The sequence below is a fragment of the Jatropha curcas genome, chromosome 6 (assembly GCF_041381405.1).
Source record: "Jatropha curcas cultivar XTBG-Jc1 chromosome 6, XTBG_Jcur_1.0, whole genome shotgun sequence".
NCBI lineage: Eukaryota > Viridiplantae > Streptophyta > Magnoliopsida > Malpighiales > Euphorbiaceae > Jatropha > Jatropha curcas.
Window position 1 is genome coordinate 5934857 of NC_143156.1, and position 20704 is coordinate 5955560.

Consider the following 20704-nt stretch of genomic DNA (forward strand, 5'->3'; position numbering starts at 1 on the left):
TTAACTTATCGATGCAAGTTTTACTTAGAAGTGTACATTTATTTGATAATTAGTTAGAGGACAATTAATAATATCATTGGAACTTGTTGGAGGTTATTATAATTTGTAAATTTATTTGGTGAACGTTGACATGCTTGTACTGAAAGGAGGATGAGACTTAAATTGTTGATTGCCCGACAGATGGGCTTTGTGTATTGATTGATTACTATATAATAATACTGTGTTATCTAAACAGGTGGATAGTCCAATTTTTAGGGGAGGTGCTGCCGAAATTTCGATAGAACTTAGACTAGTTTTAATTAACAATATAATTAATAAGTTTATTTAGAATAATTCTATAACTTAATACATAGTAAATAAAGTGCTCTAATTATTTTACTATCATCGTTATTTATTTAATTATTCAATTACTTATTTATTTTCATTATTATTGTTTATTATTATTATTATTATTATTATTATTATTATTATTATTTATTTTATCATTGTTGTTTATTGTTAATATTATTTATTTATTTGCATTTGAGTATGAATGCCTAATTGTGCATTGCATTCTGATGTTTAACTGTTCAATATGTCTGTATTCAATTGCAATGCTTGATTAGTTGTGATGTGACAATGCCTTGCTTTGTTTGTGTGGAATTGGGATGAAGTGGGTCACCATGGGTTTGTGAGGACGGTCGATAAAGCATGGATCCTAATTATGATGAATTATGAAATTGGACCGTCGCCGGGAAATTGGGAGATCGGTGCCCCCGTGTGCACCTACCGTACCGTTACCATAAACCACAGGTTGGTCTCTTTATTGGGCGCACCTGATAATCTAGATTTGATCGCAGCCCGCAGGGTGGCCTCCTGTTGTGAGCGCCTGATGATCTAGATTTGATGGAGACGACCGGGTTACCTCCTGTTGGTATGGAAAAGAAAAGAGAGAATGGAAAAATAATGAGAGGGCTGGTCAAGTGAGGATTAGACCGGTCGGCCAGTATGGGGGATCGGCTCCCTGGTGCACACGTTGTGAGAGGATGAGCCATGTGGGAGGACGGCTCATCGGGGGTTTCGGTGACTCCACTGACTAATTTCCACTTGATGTGATTATATGTAGATGTTAATAATTGTGAGTGCTGGTGATATGCCATTTGTGTGACTGGCTGTGTGAGCATATAACTAGTCGGATGACTAGATTGATATATTTATACATTTGTGTGAATGCGTGTGTTGTGCAATAATTATTATTCATTAATAACTCACATCTCTTTTGTTTAAATCTTTCAGGAAGTAGCATTTTCTAAATTCCAGCTATAGCTCTGCTCTTTCACTGTTAAAAAGAAATTCTCTAATTTTAGTATTGATCTATTAAATAGGTAAATGTCCGAAGGCTTATCTGTATACATCTGTTAGTGAACTCCGCAGTTGTAGAATTTGTGTACAATTAGTCGTGTATTAACATAGACGATATAATTACGTGAGCCCATATTAAAGATGTAATGTATTGTTAATTGGGCCCGAACTGTGAAATTTTGTAGAAGATAAATTTGGGCCGAGATGTAATAAAATCTTGAGGTTTATTTTTTTAGTAATATGGGCTGAATATTTGAAATTTATATTGATATAGTAAATTTTAATGTTTCAGGCTTACTACGGGCCTCGGGGGCTTTAAGCTTACCTGGGCCCTAGTGCCGGTCTGGCCCATGGAAACGGGTCGTGACAGTATATTATTAAAAGATATATTTCCTCTTGCATTATTAAATTATCATATTATAAAAATGATAATACCATTATTTATTTAAAATAATTATAAAATTTAACTAATATGTCTAGATAATTCTAGATAGATAATTTAAACAATTTAAACCGTATATTATTATAGATAATTCTATAAATAGACAAATATTATTTATAAATTTAATTATTACAAAGCATAAAAAATACAGAAAATAAATAAAAATTTAAATATTAATATATAATAATTCTAAATAAAAAATATTTAATTTAATTTAATATAAAGACTTAAATAGATTAAAAATAGAAAAGTTTATACAAAAGAAAGTTTTAACTATTTATCTATGTATATTTTATTTTAAAAAAAACTTAAATTTGAAATTTTAAAATTTGTGAAGGCCTAATTAATTTTTAAGTTTTAATTATATATATATATATATATATATATATATATAATTTAAAAAATCAATCTCCAGTTAAATAGTAAAAAATAAAGAGAATTTATTAATAATTTCTTAAAGAAAATAAAAAAATAGAATTCTTTTACTTATGAATAAACAAGTAATTATACGAGAGTCAGAAACAAATAATTATATTATTACAAAATAATGGTAATCAGAGATATTATTTTGTTATCTAACAACTTTACAAAAAATAATAGTTTTACAAAATATTAAAAAAATAATAAATAGTTATCTTTTATAAAATATTAAGAAATATGATATAATATTGATGAAAATATTATTATTTTGTAAAAATTATTTTAAAAATAACTATTTTTTACAGAATATTTTAAATTATCATAAATTATTATGCGTTTAAAAATTTAATTGTCTTAATTCTCATTTAACGCTTTATAGAAAATGTCATTCCTAAAACGCAATTAGGGTTAGACTTAGTAATAATTTAATATTAAATGTGTACAAACAAAACAACCCAAATTTCCACTTCTCTTTTCCTCCCTCGGCTACTTTCCACCGTCCAAACATCAGCTTGCCCATCTTCTTTTGTACGCAAAGATTTACTCATTACTCGTTGGCTGCGCCCTTATTATTGTAGCGATACTTTTAGCACAATACCTTGGCTAAATCTATCGGCGGTTGAGGTGAAATTTCCTTCTGAATCTCGGTTAATTGAATCTCCTACTCCATGAATTATACGTGGCCCATAACCACAGTAAAATATGATGAAAGGACAGATAGTAATATTCTGTTAGTGGGTGATATGATGATGCAACGTGTTGATGATGTCATGATTATTAAATTTGAGGCCAATTTTATGTTAGCAACTAGTTATATGGCAAAAAGTCCATTAATTATCACCGAGTCAACTGTCATGTCATAAAAATTGGGTCCCATAAGTTTGAAACGTCAACTGGAGACACCTAATTGTAATATTTTATAAATTTAAACATTCAATCATTGTTGTTCTTCGTTGAGACATCAAAATAGAAAAAATATAGAAAGTTCAGACACTAATAGAATAATTATCCCTTAAAAAAGTAATCTTAGCTCACGGGAAAGAGAATGAACGCCTTGAGGAAGGAATAATTTGATTTCAGTGCAGAATGAAGCAGAGAACTTGAGAAACTTAAGATAATACATCCTCTAAAGGTAATTTAATAATATATTAGTTGAAAAAATAAAGGTAATTTAATTTTAATTAGTTATTAATTTGTCTATTTAAATATAAATTTTTTAGTTAATATATTTAAATATAAAACTTTATATGCAATTATATTGTAGCAAAATATGATTAAAGTTTTTTATTTTAAATAATATATCATTTTATATACTATTTATTTTTTAAATATGATAAGATTATAATAAATATATGATAATTATATATTTTTTAATACTTTTGTGGGAATAATGATGTGAAAGACTAAACTGATATTCAACATGATGATACTGGCAAAAATAATGAAGTATTAGAATGTTAGTCACAAGAATGGATTATTAAGAAAATAATATTTGTTGATTTTAAGATAAATATTATATTTTTATTATCTATTTATTTTTATATTTTATTTTAGAAAATATTTATTACCTTCTCTAACATTGAAACTCTGAATTCAAGAAAATAAATAGTTGAATAAAATTATATATCAAGTTAGCTAATGGATTTAATTATTTATAATATTGAATGTTCAAAATATTAATAAAACAAAAATTGGTTAAGAATAAGGTAAAATATTCATAATATTAATTGATGATTTCATTATAATATATCAGTTTCGATACACTTAGGTTTCATATTGACACGCCCTAGTTGTTGCTAACAATAGTTCTAGCTCGAATTTCACCAAATCTCAAAAATTATACATTAAATTAAGAAAAATATTATAAGAACTATTAATTTGATTGTTTATTTTACATTTAATTAAGTATTTGGCCAAATTTAACCTTAAACCATAACTCCAAGGACCTTAGCTCCGACTCAAATCATTCCATGAAACTTAAAACTAATTGAGGAAAATGGTGAATTAATGAGAGGTTTATAGATATACAAAAGTTAAAATATAAGTGAGAACAACGAGTAACATATAATAAAAAATATGAATGAGAACAACAAATAACATATAATAAAAAAATATGTATGTGTAAATGTAAAAATTATCAAGACAAACAGTTATTAAATCAAATAAATTTACTATCAAAAAATTAAAAAAAAATATGATAATTAAATTAGATTTTAAAAAATAATAGTATTATATAATATAAAAAGGTAAAAAACTAATTTTCAATTAAAAACAACAAGTATAACATGTTGAAAAAAAAAAAAACTAGTATTATACAATGTATAATATTAAATATGATAATATATACATAAAGTGATAATATTACGTATTATATGGTAATACAATATAATATGATAATGCTATTTGATGGATATTAAATAAGGTATATATTAAATATAATAAGAATATAATATTTTTAAGAATTTTAATGTTATTGGTTGAAAAAATAAAATTGATTTAATTTTAAGTAGTTATATTATATTAAATAAGATACATATTAAATATGGTCAGTACATAATATATTATAAGATTTATTATTTAATATAAATAGAAAATAAAACTCACCAGAAATATATACATATAATATAAAAATTATGACATAACATATTATATTAGTAAACCATGTAATATATTGAAAGAATTTTTTTCTAAAAAAATAACTATAAAGTTAATTATATGTTCAGGAAAAAATAAAAAAATTTTAAATGATGTTCTAAAATAAAAATTGATATATTAAATTTTATAATAACTAATACTGATTTCTCATATTTCAGTAATATAAATAATTTATGGTATTACATTATATATAAAAAAATTAAGTTAGTTAAATTTAAATTGTTGTATCAAAATTTAAATTGATTGATAAATAGGCTTATTTCCGTTAAATTTAGTTTTCAAATTATAGCAATGGTTTATTATTATAAATATATAATTTCCTTAACAAGTTATTTAATTATTGAATTTTATTATTTCATAAAACGTTATTTTTTTAATTTTATGAATACTCTTAGATATTTAATAATATAAATTGTTTACAACATTATAATTTATAACAAAAAATTAATAAAAGATAATATATAGAAATTAAATTATATTTACTTACAATATGTAAATATCAATAAATATAAATAATGCATAACGCACGTTCAAGAAAACTAGTCTATTTAAATGAAAATATCATTTGGGGAATGCAATTCTCAAATATAGTAATGGCAAAAAAAAAAAAAAAAAAAAAAAAGAAATGTATTAAAATTCTTTCCATCAATAACGATTATCATGTACTTTTTGCATTATCATCTGTATATAATAAGTCCATACCTCCAATTATAAAATGAATATGACAACATAAAAAAATAATGATAATGGCACAAACAAGATCTCTACTGCTTCCTCTTTCTTTCATTTGTTGTCTTTGCTCAAGCCATTTGTAATTTCTCTTCTGGTCTTCAAATTTATGTACGTGTGTCTGTGTTTGTTTAGCATTTTTTTTATTTATTATGAGGTTCAATGAGCCGAAATGATACAATAACTAAATAATAAAAGGTAATTTTTCCCCTCATTCACCAAATTGGCGAAAACTCTTGTGGTCAAGAGAACTTAAACTCGAGATCTCTCAATCTTCACACGTGTGTTCATTTAACATAGAAATAATTTTCCAATAAGTTTTAATGTTTCTAATTAATTTTATATTTATATGTTGTAGAAATGAGCGACGATCCAGACCTTAGCTGTGTTTTAGCTTCCACACCTTGTATGTCCAGGTTTGATTATACCGGTCCATGCCTTGGAGAAATTTTTAAATAGAGTCAGTTTAGCATGTCTGCTATAGACTCACCTAATAAATATAATTGTTCCTTTTACATGATTCATCTCTTTTTCCCCTTTAAAGTCACTATTTTTATTATTTTTAATGATGGTATTTTTTAACTTATTTATTAAAATTTTGATATATTTGTTACCTAAGTGGTAGCAAGCCAAAATTTATTTTGAAATTGACTTTCATGCTCCTTGACAATGGCACGTTTTGTGAGGTTTAATTCAACCCGTTATGAATATTAACAAAAGGAGTTCTAACGGCTTTAATTACTTTATTAGTGACAATATATGTTTTCCCAACCTCAAAACAATCATTGAAATGTTAGATAGTAGGTCAAATTTGAAATCCTATAAGAAAAAAATAAATATAATAATTAATGAATAAAAAAATTATAAAGAAAAATTATAAACCAAACAAATGCAAACAACAAAACAAAACTCTACATAAAATGGAGAGATCATAAACTCCACACAAGATGGAGATAAAACACAAATAATAATAGAAACATAAATAACACGAATCTATGCTATAATAGACATAGATACGTAATTTATTTAACGAAAAACACAAAAATTTACAATAAAATTAAAAATAGAAGAGGGGCTGTCACAAGAGCGGTTGGAGCATTAAGCATAAGCTAGATTGGTTCACCAATAAAGAGATATTGAAATCTCGAAGCCTTCGAAAACCAATGCTTCCTTCCTCCTTACTCCTGAACAACTTGGTCCAAGAAGCCTAATGGATGCCAATAGATTTATCTCCATCTATTTTTCCACCAAAACTGATTCATAGCCTTTTCAATTGTGTCACAAATATTGAAAGGCAATAAAAATATTAACATTAGATAATTTAGTATCGCTTAAGCTACCATTTTTAGTAAGATTTCCTTCTCAACTCACTACAGTATCTTACGCTTCCAACCTTGTAACCTTTTCATGACCTTATCAATTTTATATAAAAACTTCCTTTTCGCTTTTGCCAATCACCAATGGTAAGCCCAAGTAGTTTGAGTAACATGATGCGTTACTAACACCAAGAAAATTACAAATAGTCTCATGCATACCTCGATCTGTATTAGCACTAAAATGAACCTCAGATTTACTAAAATTCACCTGTTGTCTCGAGGCTTGTTAATAAAGAGACAAACAATGTTTAATAATGAAAACTTTCGACACTTGTGCCCGAAAGAAATAATACGCAATAAAAGGTGCTCCTCGAGACACACTACAACCATGTAATTGACCAATTGCTTCAAACTTTGTCATTAAAACGGAAAGTGCTTTGGCTTAGATAATAAACAGATATGGTGATATGAGATCACCCTGGCGGAATCCCCTCTCCCGAATAATAGGCTCATACATCTTAACATTATGTATCACTGAGTACACTATAGTGGTAACCATTCTCATAACATTTTCAAACCATGGCACACAAAATCCCAACTTCAACAAGAATTGCTTTAAAAAAAGCCATTCGGCTATATCGTAGGCTTTAGACATATCTATTTTTGGAGCAACAGAACCTTGCTTACCTTATGTTTTTCTTTTCTAAAAGTGCATCACCTCATATGCCACCATTACGTTATCATAAATATAGCACCCAAGTATAAAAACACTTTGTCCTTTTGAAATAACACCGACTAAACAATGTTTCATTCGGTTAGCCGTGACCTTACTTACAATCTTATCAACAACGTTATATAATGAAAATAAGGATATTTTTGTCTTTTCTTATTGACCTAACGACTAAATTGACTAAAATAGAATCAAGAATTAATGTTATGACAAAAGTAAAATACGTGGTCTTCAAAAAATATTTATCGAAATGGAGGGATTTACTAGTTGTTTATTTTCCTTAGAATTTATTTGTTTCAAATAAGGGGGTTTAAAGTCAAAAATTTGGGTAATTTTTTATTTCCTTGGTTATTTGAGAAGGTTCAGCCACATCTTCCAAATGGGAACGGCAATAAAGACTTCTTTAGGCAAAGTAAGGAAATTATTACTATTTAGTATTTACAACATGAAATTTTTACAAAATGTTGAAATTTGAGTATATTATTTTGTAAGTCAGAAACTTTTTTTTTAAAAAAAAAAAATACTCGTTACAAAATACATAAAAACATTACAAAATATTAATAAAAAAAAGTTATAAATTTTACAATTCATCAACATTTTAAAAAAACAACTACTTTCTAGAAAATATTACAAAATAATGGTAACTAGAACTATTATTTTGTAATCTGATAATTTTATAAAAAAAAATCGTTTTACAGATTTCTTAGAAATTTATAAAATATTAGTAATTAGAGCTATTATTTTATATACCACCAAATAGTCACCATTTACTATATTAGGGTTAGACTTAGTAATAATTTAATATTAAATGTGTACAAACAAAACAACCCAAATTTCCACTTCTGCGTTCACTCTTGTTCACTCTCCTTTCCTCCTTCGGCTACTTTCCACCGTCCAAACATCAGCTTGCCCATCTTCTTTTGTATGCAAAGATTTGCTCATCACCCATTGACTGTGCCCTTATTATTGTAACGATACTTTTAGCACAGTACCTTGGCTAAATCTATTGGCGTCGAGGTGAAATTTCCTTCTGAATCTGAGTTAATTGAATCTCTTACTCTAGAAATTATATGTGCCCCATAACCACAGTAAAATATGGTGAAAGAACGGATAGTAATATTCTATTAGTGAGCGATACGATGATGCAATGTGTTGCTGATGTCATGATTATTAACTTTCAGGCCAATTTTATGTTAGCAACTGGTTACATGGCAAAAAGTCCATTAATTATCATCGAGTCAGCTGCCAAGTCATAAAAATTTGGTTCCACTAGTTTATCAATGAATCGAAGACACCCAATTGTAATATTTTACAAGTTTAGAAACTTAATCATTGTTGTTCTTCATTGAGACATCAAAATAGAAAAGACATAGAAATTTCAGATATTAATAGTTATACTATCCCTTAAAAAATTAATACCAGTGGAGTAATCTTAGCTCGCGGGTAAGAAAATGAATGCCTTTAGGAAGGAATACTTTGATTTCACTGAGGAATGAAGCAGAGAACTTGAGAAGCTTAAGATAATACATCCTCTAAAGGTTATTTAATAATATAATAGTTGAAAAAATAAAGGTAATTTAATTTTAATTAGTTATTAATCTTTCTATTTAAATATAAATTATTTAGTTAATATATTTAAATATAAAACTTTGTATGCAATTATGTTGTAGCAAAATATGATTAAAGTTTTTTATTTTAAATAATATATTATTTTATATACTATTTATATTTAAATATTATAAGAGGGGCTGTCACAAGAGCGGTTGGAGCATTAAGCATATGCTAGCATTGGTTCACCAATAAAGAGATATTGAAATCTTGAAACCTTCGAAAACCAACGCTTCTTTCCTCCTTACTCCTTAACAACTTGGTCCAAGAAGCCTAATGGATGCCAATAGATGTATCTCCATTGCTATTTTTCCACCAAAACTGATTCATAGCCTTTTCAATTGTGTCACAAATATTGAAAGGCAATAAAAATACTAACATTAGATAATTTAGTATCGCTTAAGCTACCATTTTTAGTAAGATTTCCTTTTCGACTCACAATAATATCTTGCACTTCCAATCTTGTAACCTTTTCATGCCCTTATCAATTTTATATAAAAACTTCCTTTTTGCTTTTGCCAATCACCAATGGCAAGCCCAAATAGTTTGAGTAACATGATGCTTTACTAACACCAAGTAAATTACAAATAGTCTCATGCATACCTCAATCTGTATTAGCACTAAAATGAACCTCAGATTTACTAAAATTCACCTGTTGTCTCGAGGCCTGTTAATAGAGAGACAAACAATGTTTAATAATGAAAGCTTTTGACACTTGTGCTCGAAAGAGATAATACGCATCATCCGCAAATAATAGATGTGCAATAAAAGGTGCTCCTCGAGACACACTACAGCCATGTAATTGACGGCTTGCTTCAAACTTTGTCATTAAAACGGAAAGTGCCTTGGCATAGATAATAAACAGATATAGTGATATGAGATCACCCTGGTGGAATCCTCTCTCTGGAATAATAGACTCATATATCTTACCATTATGTATCACCGAGTACACTGCAGTGGTAACCATTCTATAACATTTTCAACCCATGGCACACAAAAACCCAACTTCAACAATAATTGCTTTAAAAAAAGCCATTCGGCTATATCGTAGGCTTTAGATATATCTATTTTTGGAGCAACAAAACCTTGCTTACCTTATGTTTTTCTTTTCTAAAAGTGTATCACCTCATATGCCACCATTACGTTATCATAAATATAGCACCCAGGTATAAAAATACTTTGTCTTTTTGAAATAACACTTACCAAACAATGTTTCATTCGGTTACCCACGGCCTTAGTTGCCTTACTTACAATCTTATCAACAACGTTACATAATGAATTGATTCTCGAATCAGAAACACATACACATGTCCAGTGTAATATTTAAGATGAGAGAAAAAAAATATATTAAAGCGAGAAAAGTATGTTATTTGTTTTTATTGTTTATGTATGGTATTTAATTTCTGGGCTTTGATGGATAAATTTTGTGCTATATACAGGAAGGCACATCAATGGCCTTAAGAAAACATCTGGAGGAGGAAGCCCGTGATCTTAGTGGAGAAGCTTTTTCCCGTTTCATGGATCAGTTATACTTATATGAAAAGATTTCGAGTCTGCTAGAAAGTAACGAAGTTGCTGAGAATTTGGAAGCCTTAAGAGCCATTGACGAGTTGATAGATGTGGCACTTGGCGAGAATGCCTCTAAAGTCTCTAAATTTTCTATTTATATGCGGAATGTGTTTGAAGTAAAACGAGATCGTGATGTGTTGACCCTTGCTAGTAGGGTTCTTGGCCATTTGGCTAGGGCTGGAGGGGCAATGACTGCAGATGAAGTGGAATTTCAGGTTCATTCTAGCTTTGTTTAATTGTTAGTATTTCTCTTGCTTTGCATCACCTTACATTTCTTTTTTTGTCATAGGTGAAAATGGCACTAGGCTGGCTTCGCAATGATAGAGAAGAATATCGTCTATTTTCCCTCACAAATTATTGGAAAAAACATTTCTTTTTTTTTTTTTCCCCTTGTTACTAGTGTTTAGTTGGAAGACTAAATTGTTTAGTTCGGAAACTCAGTTTGTCTTTGGTCAACATTTTCTTTCGATTTTCAGTAATATCTTCATGGTCGAGACATATACTCTGCATTTTGACCATGGCAGGAAATGGCAGAAAATGCTTCCACAGTATTCAATGTTCATGTACCTGAATTTGTCGACGCTATCTGGGTTGCATTGAGGCATCCAACACTGGAGGTTAGAGAGCGAGCTGTTGAGGCATTGCGTGCTTGCCTTCGAGTTATTGAAAAGCGTGAGACACGTTGGCGTGTGCAATGGTTAGTACAGTTATGAAATATTTCAATTTATGAAAGTAAATATACTTGGCATCAAGAAGTTCTACTTGGGCGATTGCTTGACCTGTCCTAATTCACCTGGCCACTCATTTGGGGAAAAAAAAAAACAAAAATAAGAGAGCTCCGGAAGCTATTTGAGATGTTTGAAGGATGCAATTGGTAGAAGAGAAGAACTCTCATAGTTTTCCTGTTTAACAATTTACACTCATTGCACTTTGCATTTGGCGGCTGAAAAGTTGAGAAGTTATCCAGGAGAGGTTCATTTAGAAGCAGGATAATGAATTTAAATACCATTTGGTCAAAATAGACGTGTTTGCTTTTTCACTGTTGAAAGCTGAGTTAGGGATCAAGACTCAAGAGTCTTATGGTTGGGAAGATTCTTTTTTGACATTTTCCATAGGTTTGTCTATGTCCTATATAGATCCCACATGCTTTGGCTGGTAAATTTGATGCATTGATGATGGAGGTTAAACTGGGAAGAGGTAGATCTAGAACCATATGGAAGGAAGTTGTCTCAAAAGATTTATTATTTCTTGACGTTAATGGGACTTGGATATGAATAGAATGGAATAGAAACAAAAGAATCATATAGCCGACTCCAACTAGTTTGGGATTAAGGTTTAGTTGTTGTAAAGATGAGGAATATTTGGACCTATAAGGACACCAAATTTCCAATTTATAGTGAATACAAGATATTACACAACAAAAGGTAAATTCTGGTGGTTATTAGTGATGAATAGTCTCTAGAATTAGTCAATGGATTGGCGTTATAGCTTTTATGTTCTCCGGGTTGTTGCTCTGGTACCAAATGTTGCTGAGGTTAATCTAGTAATGATCATTGATCTTGAAAGAGAGGTCTAATAAAAAAAAATATGGAGAATAATTGGCCATGAGGCCCATGACAAGATAACTTAAAGTTAAGAAATGAAGGTTGTGGATTTTTGGTTCAAGCGATGAAAGAAGCCTGTGTCTGAAATTCTTGGTCAATTGGAAAAGATTCTTGACAGACTTTGTGCTAGTTGTTTGTTACTTTCTTTTGATTATACCACCAAAAATTGATAAGAAGCTCTTTATCTGCCCCTCTGAATGGGGGAAAACAGAGGGGTAAGAGGAAAGCTCAGGAAAAAATCCTCATTTAGTTGAATGACATATTTGTTGAAGGTCTATATTAGTATATTCTGATAAGAAAATTGTCCTGCTGGGATTTGATGGGCTTCTCTGCTGGTCCTTTTTGTAAGAAAAAAGTGTTTCCTAATGGGTTTGGTGACCTTGGTGCTGCATGCTTGTGGATTTTACTTCCAGGCTTCACGTTCTGAGATGCATTATCTTGAGACAAGAGTAAAATCTAGGATATGCTTTTCTTTTGAAAGAAAATTATGCTCTATTGAGTAATAAATGCTGTTTCGTTTTGCTTTTGAACAGGTACTATCGTATGTTCGAGGCCACACAGGATGGCTTGGGTAAAAATGCCCCTGTTCACAGTATACATGGCTCTTTACTTGCAGTTGGAGAGCTTATGAGGTCAGATAATACGCTTCATTTCTTTTTCTGAAACAGCTTTTGACCTTTTGCTTATGGACTAATTTAATTTTTGGTATAAGAACATTTGTGTTGAGAAATTTATTCCAGTTTTTGAGGTCAGTTTGTCTCAATTTTATTCATTTCAAGTTTTTTAAAATGTTGTTGAGAGTTGGGAATTCGTCCTAGTCATTTAGGGGCTGGGAAATTGAGAGGCATACGGGAACAATAACCACTATTGGTCTTTATGGGTTCTTAGACAGATTGTTCAGGGTCTTGTTAATCATGGCTTCAAGAACTAAACAAAATGTTCTATATCAAGTGGACTGCAACATAACCTTCTGATGTGTTGTTATGATTTGAGAGAGAGAGAGAGAGAGAGCAAGCTCTGTCTTTAGTCTCTTTCTTTTATGAAAAGAATTTCTGTCCTTTTATTATTTTGATTGTGCTTGAGTGGAGTTCAATATGATTTGGCATTTGTGAGAAACCTATGGAGTCTGAGAGTTACTTGTAGTGTTAAGAGATTTGGTAGTTGCCTGAGGAAGTATGCTTTTGAGGAATTCTACCATTTGATGCTCAATTTACTTGGTTAATTTCCAATGAGCTTCATTTGATGCTCAACTATAAATGGATTTTTTTTTGTTTTAGTGATTTGGAGGATGCTCTGGAGTTACTATTTTGACTTGTGTTTGATAAATTCTTATCACATGACGGGCTCATACTTCTCTGGTTTGAGAATGTGGTTTTTTTTCATCTTGTTTTTGACAGACTGATGGAGGAATGGTGGGAATGATGCTGAATGAAAGGTTGACAAGACTTTATGCTTGTGAAATTTAGATTTCTAAAAGTAATTTTGGAGGAAATAAAGAAGTATGGATATCCTTCAGCAAATTGATTAGTTGAATATATTGGAGGAAATAGGATGTAACCAGAAGCTGTTGATTTTCTTTTTTTAGGATATTTTTAGGATTTTCAACAGTGTGTTGTTTTTTTTTTTTTTTAATTTTTTCCTGGTTGAAATTTAAACTAGATAAAAATGTTATACTATGTTGCACAGAAACCGAAACGTGGAAGTGTGGAAACGTGGGGAAAATGCGTAAATATGAAAAGTATAGGGTTTTATTTATAAAATACAAAAAAATAAATTATTATAAATCATTAAATATATTCAATAACAAGTCAAGTCCAATCAATATTTAATGATATCCAAAAGAATTACAAGTTTCATACTCATAAAAAATATATGTTTTATGAATCTGTATTTATTTATGTATTTATTTTAATTAAGAAATAAGCTTTTGAGTTTATGGAAACATATTTCGAGAGCGGAAAAGCGTTTCCAAATTATTCAATTTACAGAAATGGCCCCGAAACGTTTCCGTGCAAGAATCATTTCTGAAACATAGATGTTTTATGTAGTATTCTTTTTGATTGCCCTGTCTAGGGTGTTCCTTCCTTTTCTTCCTTTTTTTTGCTCCCATGAGAGTTCCTTTATCCTTACGTCTGTTAGATGTGCAAGAAAAGAAAGAGCTCTTACTTGAAAAGCAATTAGCAATCAATCTGGTAAGAGAAACTACAGAGAAAGAAAGGAAAGTTCTAAATCGTCTTAGAAGATGGATTATAAGCTTGTAATGGGAGGAATTCTAGCCTCTATTTGGGCATTGGTTTTGTTTTATAGATTAAGAGGAAAGTACAGTAGAGTTTCCATGAATAACTTTAAAGATGAAATGCTGAAGAGACGTAAAAAAGAAATATGCCTACCTGAGATGGCTGCAACACCAGAAGTAATAATTGTTGGTGCTGGTGTTGCTGGTTCAGCTCTTGCTTATGCTCTTGGCAAGGTAAATTTTGTGATTTAGCATTGTATTATCAATCAATCAAACGAGTTTGAGATGAACAAATCTCAATGCATCAGTTCAAGTGCTATTTTTTTACTACACTGCAACATAGTAGTTTCGATATTAACTGCAGGATGGACGCCGGGTGCATGTAATTGAGAGAGACTTTTAAATTATTGACAAATAAAAATATATATATATAAAATAAGTTTAATACATACTTGACAACTTGAACATTTGTAATGCACTTACGAGTACAAGTCCTACTAAAAAAAAAGTTGAGCAAAGGGACAATTCTTACTGGTGTGGGTGTGGGGTGGGTGATTCAACTGGAATTTTAGTTAAGCTATAGCATAAAAATAAATAGATAAATAAAAAGTTGCTTACAGCTTAGTTGGAGTTCCTCTGCAAAATACTTGGGCTCGCCGGCTCCCCCTAATTCCACCGCCGACTACAACATCCTCAACCTCTTCATCTTTCTCTTTTCTTCATCCTCAACCTCGTCCTCCTCACCTACCACATTACTAAAGCTAAGGTGAGGATGGACGCCACACTTAACAATCGCGTTGTAATTGCGACGAAATTCCTCATCTAGAGCGTAGAATTCAAAGACTGTCTTCTTGTTATCTAAAGGGAGCTCAATTCTCTCACTCCAAAAGACCACATGTTCTGAATGAAGGACCAAACCATCGCTTGACTGTGGACAAAAAAATTCATAACGCCGAGGTAAATCCTTAACCTCGAGATAACCTAGTTCTTTCACAGTCTCGTTCTTGAAAATATAGACTGTGTAACCAATACTTGATACACGATGCCAAACAGGGTCCAAAAACTTTGGATCTATAACAACGCAGAGACCAAATTGCACCCTCTCGTGTTGTTTGGATGATGAAGACAAAGTCACAGAATATCCACAGTTATTTTGATACATCATCGTTTGTGGCAGCTCATTCCCAGGGTAAAAAATCTTCTGTACCAAGAATATCCACAGTTATTTTGATAAAACCTACAGAGAACAGAAATTAATGATATATATCTATATATATATATATATATAGCAGATGAAGAGGGAGAAAGGCATACCTTTCTATTCGCCAGAGGTGTGGCTAGTAAATGATCCACAAATTCATTACACTTACCCAAATCCAAATTGAAGCAATTAGCAAATGTAAATGTAACAATGTTGTCTAGTTGGAATAAGCTGGATGCTGATTTCAGACTAGTGCAATTATCTCCGTATATATTATATAATTTCGAGAGAGATGGAAGCTCACTTGGTAAATATTTTAGTCTCTTACATTGTCTAAAACTCAAAGTACTCAGCTTAGATAGTTGTTTGATGCAATCAGGTATGCTCTCGAAATTATTCCCACCTATCAGTAACCATTCCAGTGATGAATCTGAACGGCAAAGACAGCTAGGAAATTCTGATAGGCCACAAGATTCTAGCCTTATTTTCCTCAGTTGTCTCAACAGATTGACAGAAGACGGTAGTCCTTTGATATGAGTACCTTCAAGATCAAGCCCTCTTAGAGATTCCAAATTCCCTATGTTTTCTGGCAATCTCTTTAGATTTACACATCCTCTGAGATAAAAGTACATTAGAGACTTCAGATTGCAAATGCTGTCTGGGAGACTTTCAAGCATTGTACAATCACTCAAGTCAAGTGAGGAAAGACGAGAGAGAGACCCAATTGATGGGGGCACCTTTTCTATTCTAGTTCGTTGCAAAACTAGCTCCTCTACGTTACACGGCAACTCTGGAAACTCTGCAAGTTTTAAGCATTCAGAGGCCCAAAATTCCTTGAGACTTTTCAAATCAAGGAAGCTTGGTAAAGTGCAAAGACTATTGCAATTCGTTAGATGCAATCGAGTAAGCTTGTTCAAATATTTTGGAGAGGGAAACTCAACCAAACTTTCACAGTAACTCAGATCTAAAAACTCAAGTTTCGTGGCTTTGGACAAGTCTGGAATTCTTATTAGCTCCTTAGAGTGACTGAGATCGATGAATTTCAAATTTCCCAGTTGCTGTAATGAAAAAGAAGTGTAAGAATAAAATCATATATCTAAGGTTCACAAAAACTACCTGCAAAGAAGCATTCTAAATCCTACCTGAACTCCAATGGAAAGTTCTTTTAGTTTGCTTTCCTTCATGCAAAGTTCAACCAGATTCTCTACATAAGAACCCAGCGGCAAAGATTTTAAAGGGAATTGATACCAGTGGAGTAACCTTAGCTCTTCTGGCAGAAAATTGAGGCCTTTAGGAAGGTATACATTGATTTTACTGAGTGAAGCATAGAACTTGAGAAACTTAAGATTATACATTTTCTCAAAGGCTGTATGTTTTAAATTTAGCTCTTTGGCAGTAGACATGTCCAATGATATGCCTTTAATTGCTTCAGTCCCCTGAAAACAAACAGCCAAAATAAGTGCAAAAAGAAATCCGAAAGGTCATTAGAATTGAAGTTTTTTCTTAAAAAGTAGTAACGTTTTTATAAAGCTCAAAATATATAACAATAATATTACTCAAATATATTGATTCTTGCCTCAGCTCTTGTAAACAGGTAATATATATCCTTGGGATCCCACAGCCACCCACGCTTTCCAAACTGTTTTTCCTCGCGAACAATATCCTTGCCCATTTGCTGTAGCAAGTCATGCACATGTAACTCATTCATTGTGATGGTGATGAGAGATCTATCAACGAGACGACTTATTCCAAATTTTGAACCAGGGACATCCAATAGACTTTCAACGCGATGTTTATCTCCTCCTTTAAACATGCATGCAATAGCAAGAAAGATTTCCTTTTCATTCTCACGTAGTCCATCATAACTTATTCTCAATATATGCTTGATTTTTTCATCAGATACACCTTTTAATTGTTCCAATTCATCTACCCATACTTCTTCACTCTTGCCATACAAATTGGAACCTAAAACTTTGAGAGCCAATGGAATGCCCTGAGCATGATCAATTGCCATATTGGACAACTCAAAATATCCTGTTCTTGGAAATTGTTGCTTGAAGGCATGGTTGCAAAACAGGCAGAGAGCTTCACTTTTATTTAATTTCTCAACTTCATATATTGTGGCACCACAGTTCTTAAGCAATTGTCTATCTCTGCTTGTCATAATTATTCTACTCCCTTGACCATAATCAGCATGCTTTCCGATTAAAAGCTCTACTTGCTGCACTAAATCATCCACATCATCAAGAACTATGAGAACTTTTTTTCTTGAGAGCCTACGTCTATTGAAAAGAGACAATGTACTATGATTACTTGAATTTTCTGCCTCTAACAGATCAGAAAGAATTTCCTTTTCTACATCACACAATGTGCATTTTTCTAATCTTTCCTTAACATTTGCAACAAAACATCGGCTTGTAAAATGAACAGAAATTCTATCAAACACTTGTCTAGCAATGGTTGTTTTGCCGATACCGCCCATCCCCCAAATTCCTACAACTCGTACATCTGGCGACCCAAGGCATAACAACGACTCAACAATCTTGACTCGTGAATCAATTCCAACTAACCCATCATCATAAGCATCATTTGGATACACAATATTTAGTTTCTTCAAAGTATAGCCGACAATTTCCTCAATTAACTTGGAGTCAGACCTGGTTTTATACATGGAAGATACGACCAATGACCCACTAAAAATATAAAAAAATAGGTAACCAAATTTATAAAGAATACTAACTAGGTTTACAGCTAAAATAAAATTCAGGAATCATATAAACATAAAATAATAGAACAAGGACAATTGTACTTACTTAATGTTTTGTGAAACCAATCCTGACATTTCTGAAATTTCTCTAAGAGCTTGGCACCAACTATCAACCTCGTGCAAATACTCCAGTTCTTCTCTATGCTTAGCTATGGCATCCCCAAATTTCCCTGTCAGATTTTGAACATGGCTTGGATCTACTCGGTAAAAAACTGGTAAGACCATCTGCTCCATTGTTTTGTTGCACTCAAGTATCTTCACAAGCTCATCCAAACACCAGGGAGAATATGCATAATTTTCCGAGAAAATGACCACTGAGATATATGATTTATCAATTATTGTCAAGAGGGATGAAGAGATGTCTTCACCCCTGTCAAGTTTTTCATCCACAAAAGCAACTATTTCATTTTGACTCAAAGCTTTATGGAGGTGACTGAGAAATACATCCCGGACATCTTCACCTCTAAAATTAACGAACACATCGTACTGCTTCTCCAGTTTCTTCAGTGGGGAAGTGGAAGAAGAAGCCATAATATATTACTCTAATAAAAAACCAAAAAAAAAAAAAAAAGGAGAGAGTTTACAGATATATAGTTGGAGATAAGACTCCAAGATTTCCACTGCAATTACTCCGAAAGAAGGAGATGACACGTTTAAAAGCACCAGCGCAGAAAACACGTGTAGGAAAGTTGGGTAATTTAAATCATAGAAGAAAATCATAGAATTCTATATACACGTTGTTTATATATATATACACGCAGAAAACACGTTGGTTCTATTCACTTAATGACCAAAAGTGAAAATCATAGAAGAAAATAAGAATTCTAATAAATAAGTTAATTTAAATATGAATTTTCATGGTATAAATATATAACTTAATTGAATTTCATGTAATAATGTATGAAATAAATTCATAATTGAAATTTTATTCACTTTTATTTTCTTAAATATTTTTGAAATTATAATAAAAATAAATAATAAATACCAATTATATTTAGTTATGCTATATAATTTTTTATACTTTTATTAAAATAAATGTAAAAAATAAAAACAATATTAATAAAATTATTACATTTAATTTAGTGATAATTATATATTTAACTTAGATCTCTTTATTCAATAGTAAAACAATGTTAAAAATATTAAAATAAAAATCAGAATAATAAAAAATATTTTTTAAAAAAAATAAATTTTTTAAATGTTCGTGGTCAAATTTGATAAAATAAACAAGTTAAATAAATAAAAAAATTTTGAAAAATTGACTTCTACAAAAGAGGAATTTTGTTGTACAAAGTTTGATTCTTCAGTTTTGTTGAATTCATTTGAAAACTCCACTATTTTTATGGAATTTGGTGTAATAATGTTAAATTCCATACATTTAAATTCATAGAATTGAAATTTTTTTTTTTTCATTCCAAACATAAAATATAAATTTTTAAATATAATTTAGAAAAAATTAATTACATCCCATGTATATCGAAATACAACTATTTCATCCCTACCATTTTAGGAATGCCTTTTGAAATCTATACCTTTTGAAATGAGCATATATATTTGTTTGTCTATGAATCCGTCTAATGGCTATATCAGGCTTAGAAGCTATAAAAAACCTTGCAATCATTTAAAATAACCCTATAATCAGTATAAATTATTCAAGTTCAAAAGGTATAAAATAGCTTGACATCATTATAAATGAGCCAAAGAAGTGAGGTTCCTCTTGAACTGATAGAAGATAGAAAGAAAGATAATTTAGAGGAATAGAATTTCTTATTATTCATTCTTCTGTAATGTTAAATTTATACTGTATACATGTATTAGTTTAGGAAAGTCAGAATATTCTGCTCTATTGATTTTAGGCTTAATTTTCTCCTAAATTATTGGTATTTGACTTTCCATATTGTATCATGAACTCTGTTTTTTCTGCTCTGGTGCATTGTTTGAACTTTCAATCAATCGCTTGAAAAGCTAACTGTTATATTATATTACATTACAAAACAAAATTGTATATTGTCTCATGTCTGTTGCGTTTATGTTTGCTTTTGTTTCAGAAGATCTCTGTTTTCTTATTTGAATAGACTTTACTCAA

The 20704-nt window shown here is 30.7% G+C and overlaps 2 protein-coding genes across 8 annotated transcripts; one reads left to right on the forward strand and one right to left on the reverse strand.

The window, feature by feature from the left end:
* Nucleotides 1–10683: 10683 nt before the first annotated feature.
* Nucleotides 10684–15049, forward strand: LOC110008767 (serine/threonine-protein kinase TOR). 5 transcript variants are annotated; one of them, XR_016321233.1, is made up of 5 exons: nucleotides 10708–11025; nucleotides 11100–11507; nucleotides 12948–13046; nucleotides 13812–14884; nucleotides 15015–15049. XR_016321233.1 is itself a non-coding variant. In XM_089722617.1 (3 exons), exons 1-3 carry the CDS (start codon nucleotides 11338–11340, stop codon nucleotides 13834–13836), a joined length of 294 nt encoding a protein of 97 aa, XP_089578743.1. In that variant the 5' UTR covers nucleotides 11238–11337; the 3' UTR covers nucleotides 13837–13971. The 5 variants fall into 5 exon arrangements, 2 of the variants coding, with proteins under 2 accessions (XP_089578743.1, XP_089578744.1); XR_016321232.1 differs by lacking the exons at nucleotides 11100–11507; nucleotides 13812–14884 and having other exon boundaries at nucleotides 10684–11025; nucleotides 15015–15032; XR_016321231.1 differs by lacking the exons at nucleotides 11100–11507; nucleotides 15015–15049 and having other exon boundaries at nucleotides 10684–11025; nucleotides 13812–13971.
* Nucleotides 15048–19267, reverse strand: LOC149495406 (disease resistance-like protein DSC1). 3 transcript variants are annotated; one of them, XM_089722615.1, is made up of 5 exons: nucleotides 18665–19263; nucleotides 17428–18508; nucleotides 16994–17287; nucleotides 15965–16909; nucleotides 15048–15848 (listed from the first exon to the last, which is right to left on the reverse strand). In XM_089722615.1, exons 1-5 carry the CDS (start codon nucleotides 19147–19149, stop codon nucleotides 15333–15335), a joined length of 3321 nt encoding a protein of 1106 aa, XP_089578741.1. In that variant the 5' UTR covers nucleotides 19150–19263; the 3' UTR covers nucleotides 15048–15332. The 3 variants fall into 3 exon arrangements, with proteins under 3 accessions (XP_089578741.1, XP_089578740.1, XP_089578742.1); XM_089722614.1 differs by having other exon boundaries at nucleotides 15048–15851; nucleotides 18665–19262; XM_089722616.1 differs by having other exon boundaries at nucleotides 15729–15887; nucleotides 18665–19267.
* Nucleotides 19268–20704: the final 1437 nt, after the last annotated feature.

Excerpts from the sequence above, each read along its gene's own strand:
- LOC110008767 (XM_089722617.1), top strand. The coding sequence starts at position 11,338 with ATGGCAGAAAATGCTTCCACAGTATTCAATGTTCATGTACCTGAATTT. Across the intron at positions 11,508-12,947 it reads ACACGTTGGCGTGTGCAATG|GTACTATCGTATGTTCGAGG; the intron begins GTTAGTACAGTT and ends GCTTTTGAACAG. Across the intron at positions 13,047-13,811 it reads GCAGTTGGAGAGCTTATGAG|ACTGATGGAGGAATGGTGGG; the intron begins GTCAGATAATAC and ends TGTTTTTGACAG.
- LOC149495406 (XM_089722614.1), bottom strand. The coding sequence starts at position 19,149 with ATGGCTTCTTCTTCCACTTCCCCACTGAAGAAACTGGAGAAGCAGTAC. Across the intron at positions 17,288-17,427 it reads ACCTGTTTACAAGAGCTGAG|GGGACTGAAGCAATTAAAGG; the intron begins GCAAGAATCAAT and ends GTTTGTTTTCAG. Across the intron at positions 15,852-15,964 it reads CACCTCTGGCGAATAGAAAG|AAGATTTTTTACCCTGGGAA; the intron begins GTATGCCTTTCT and ends TTCTTGGTACAG.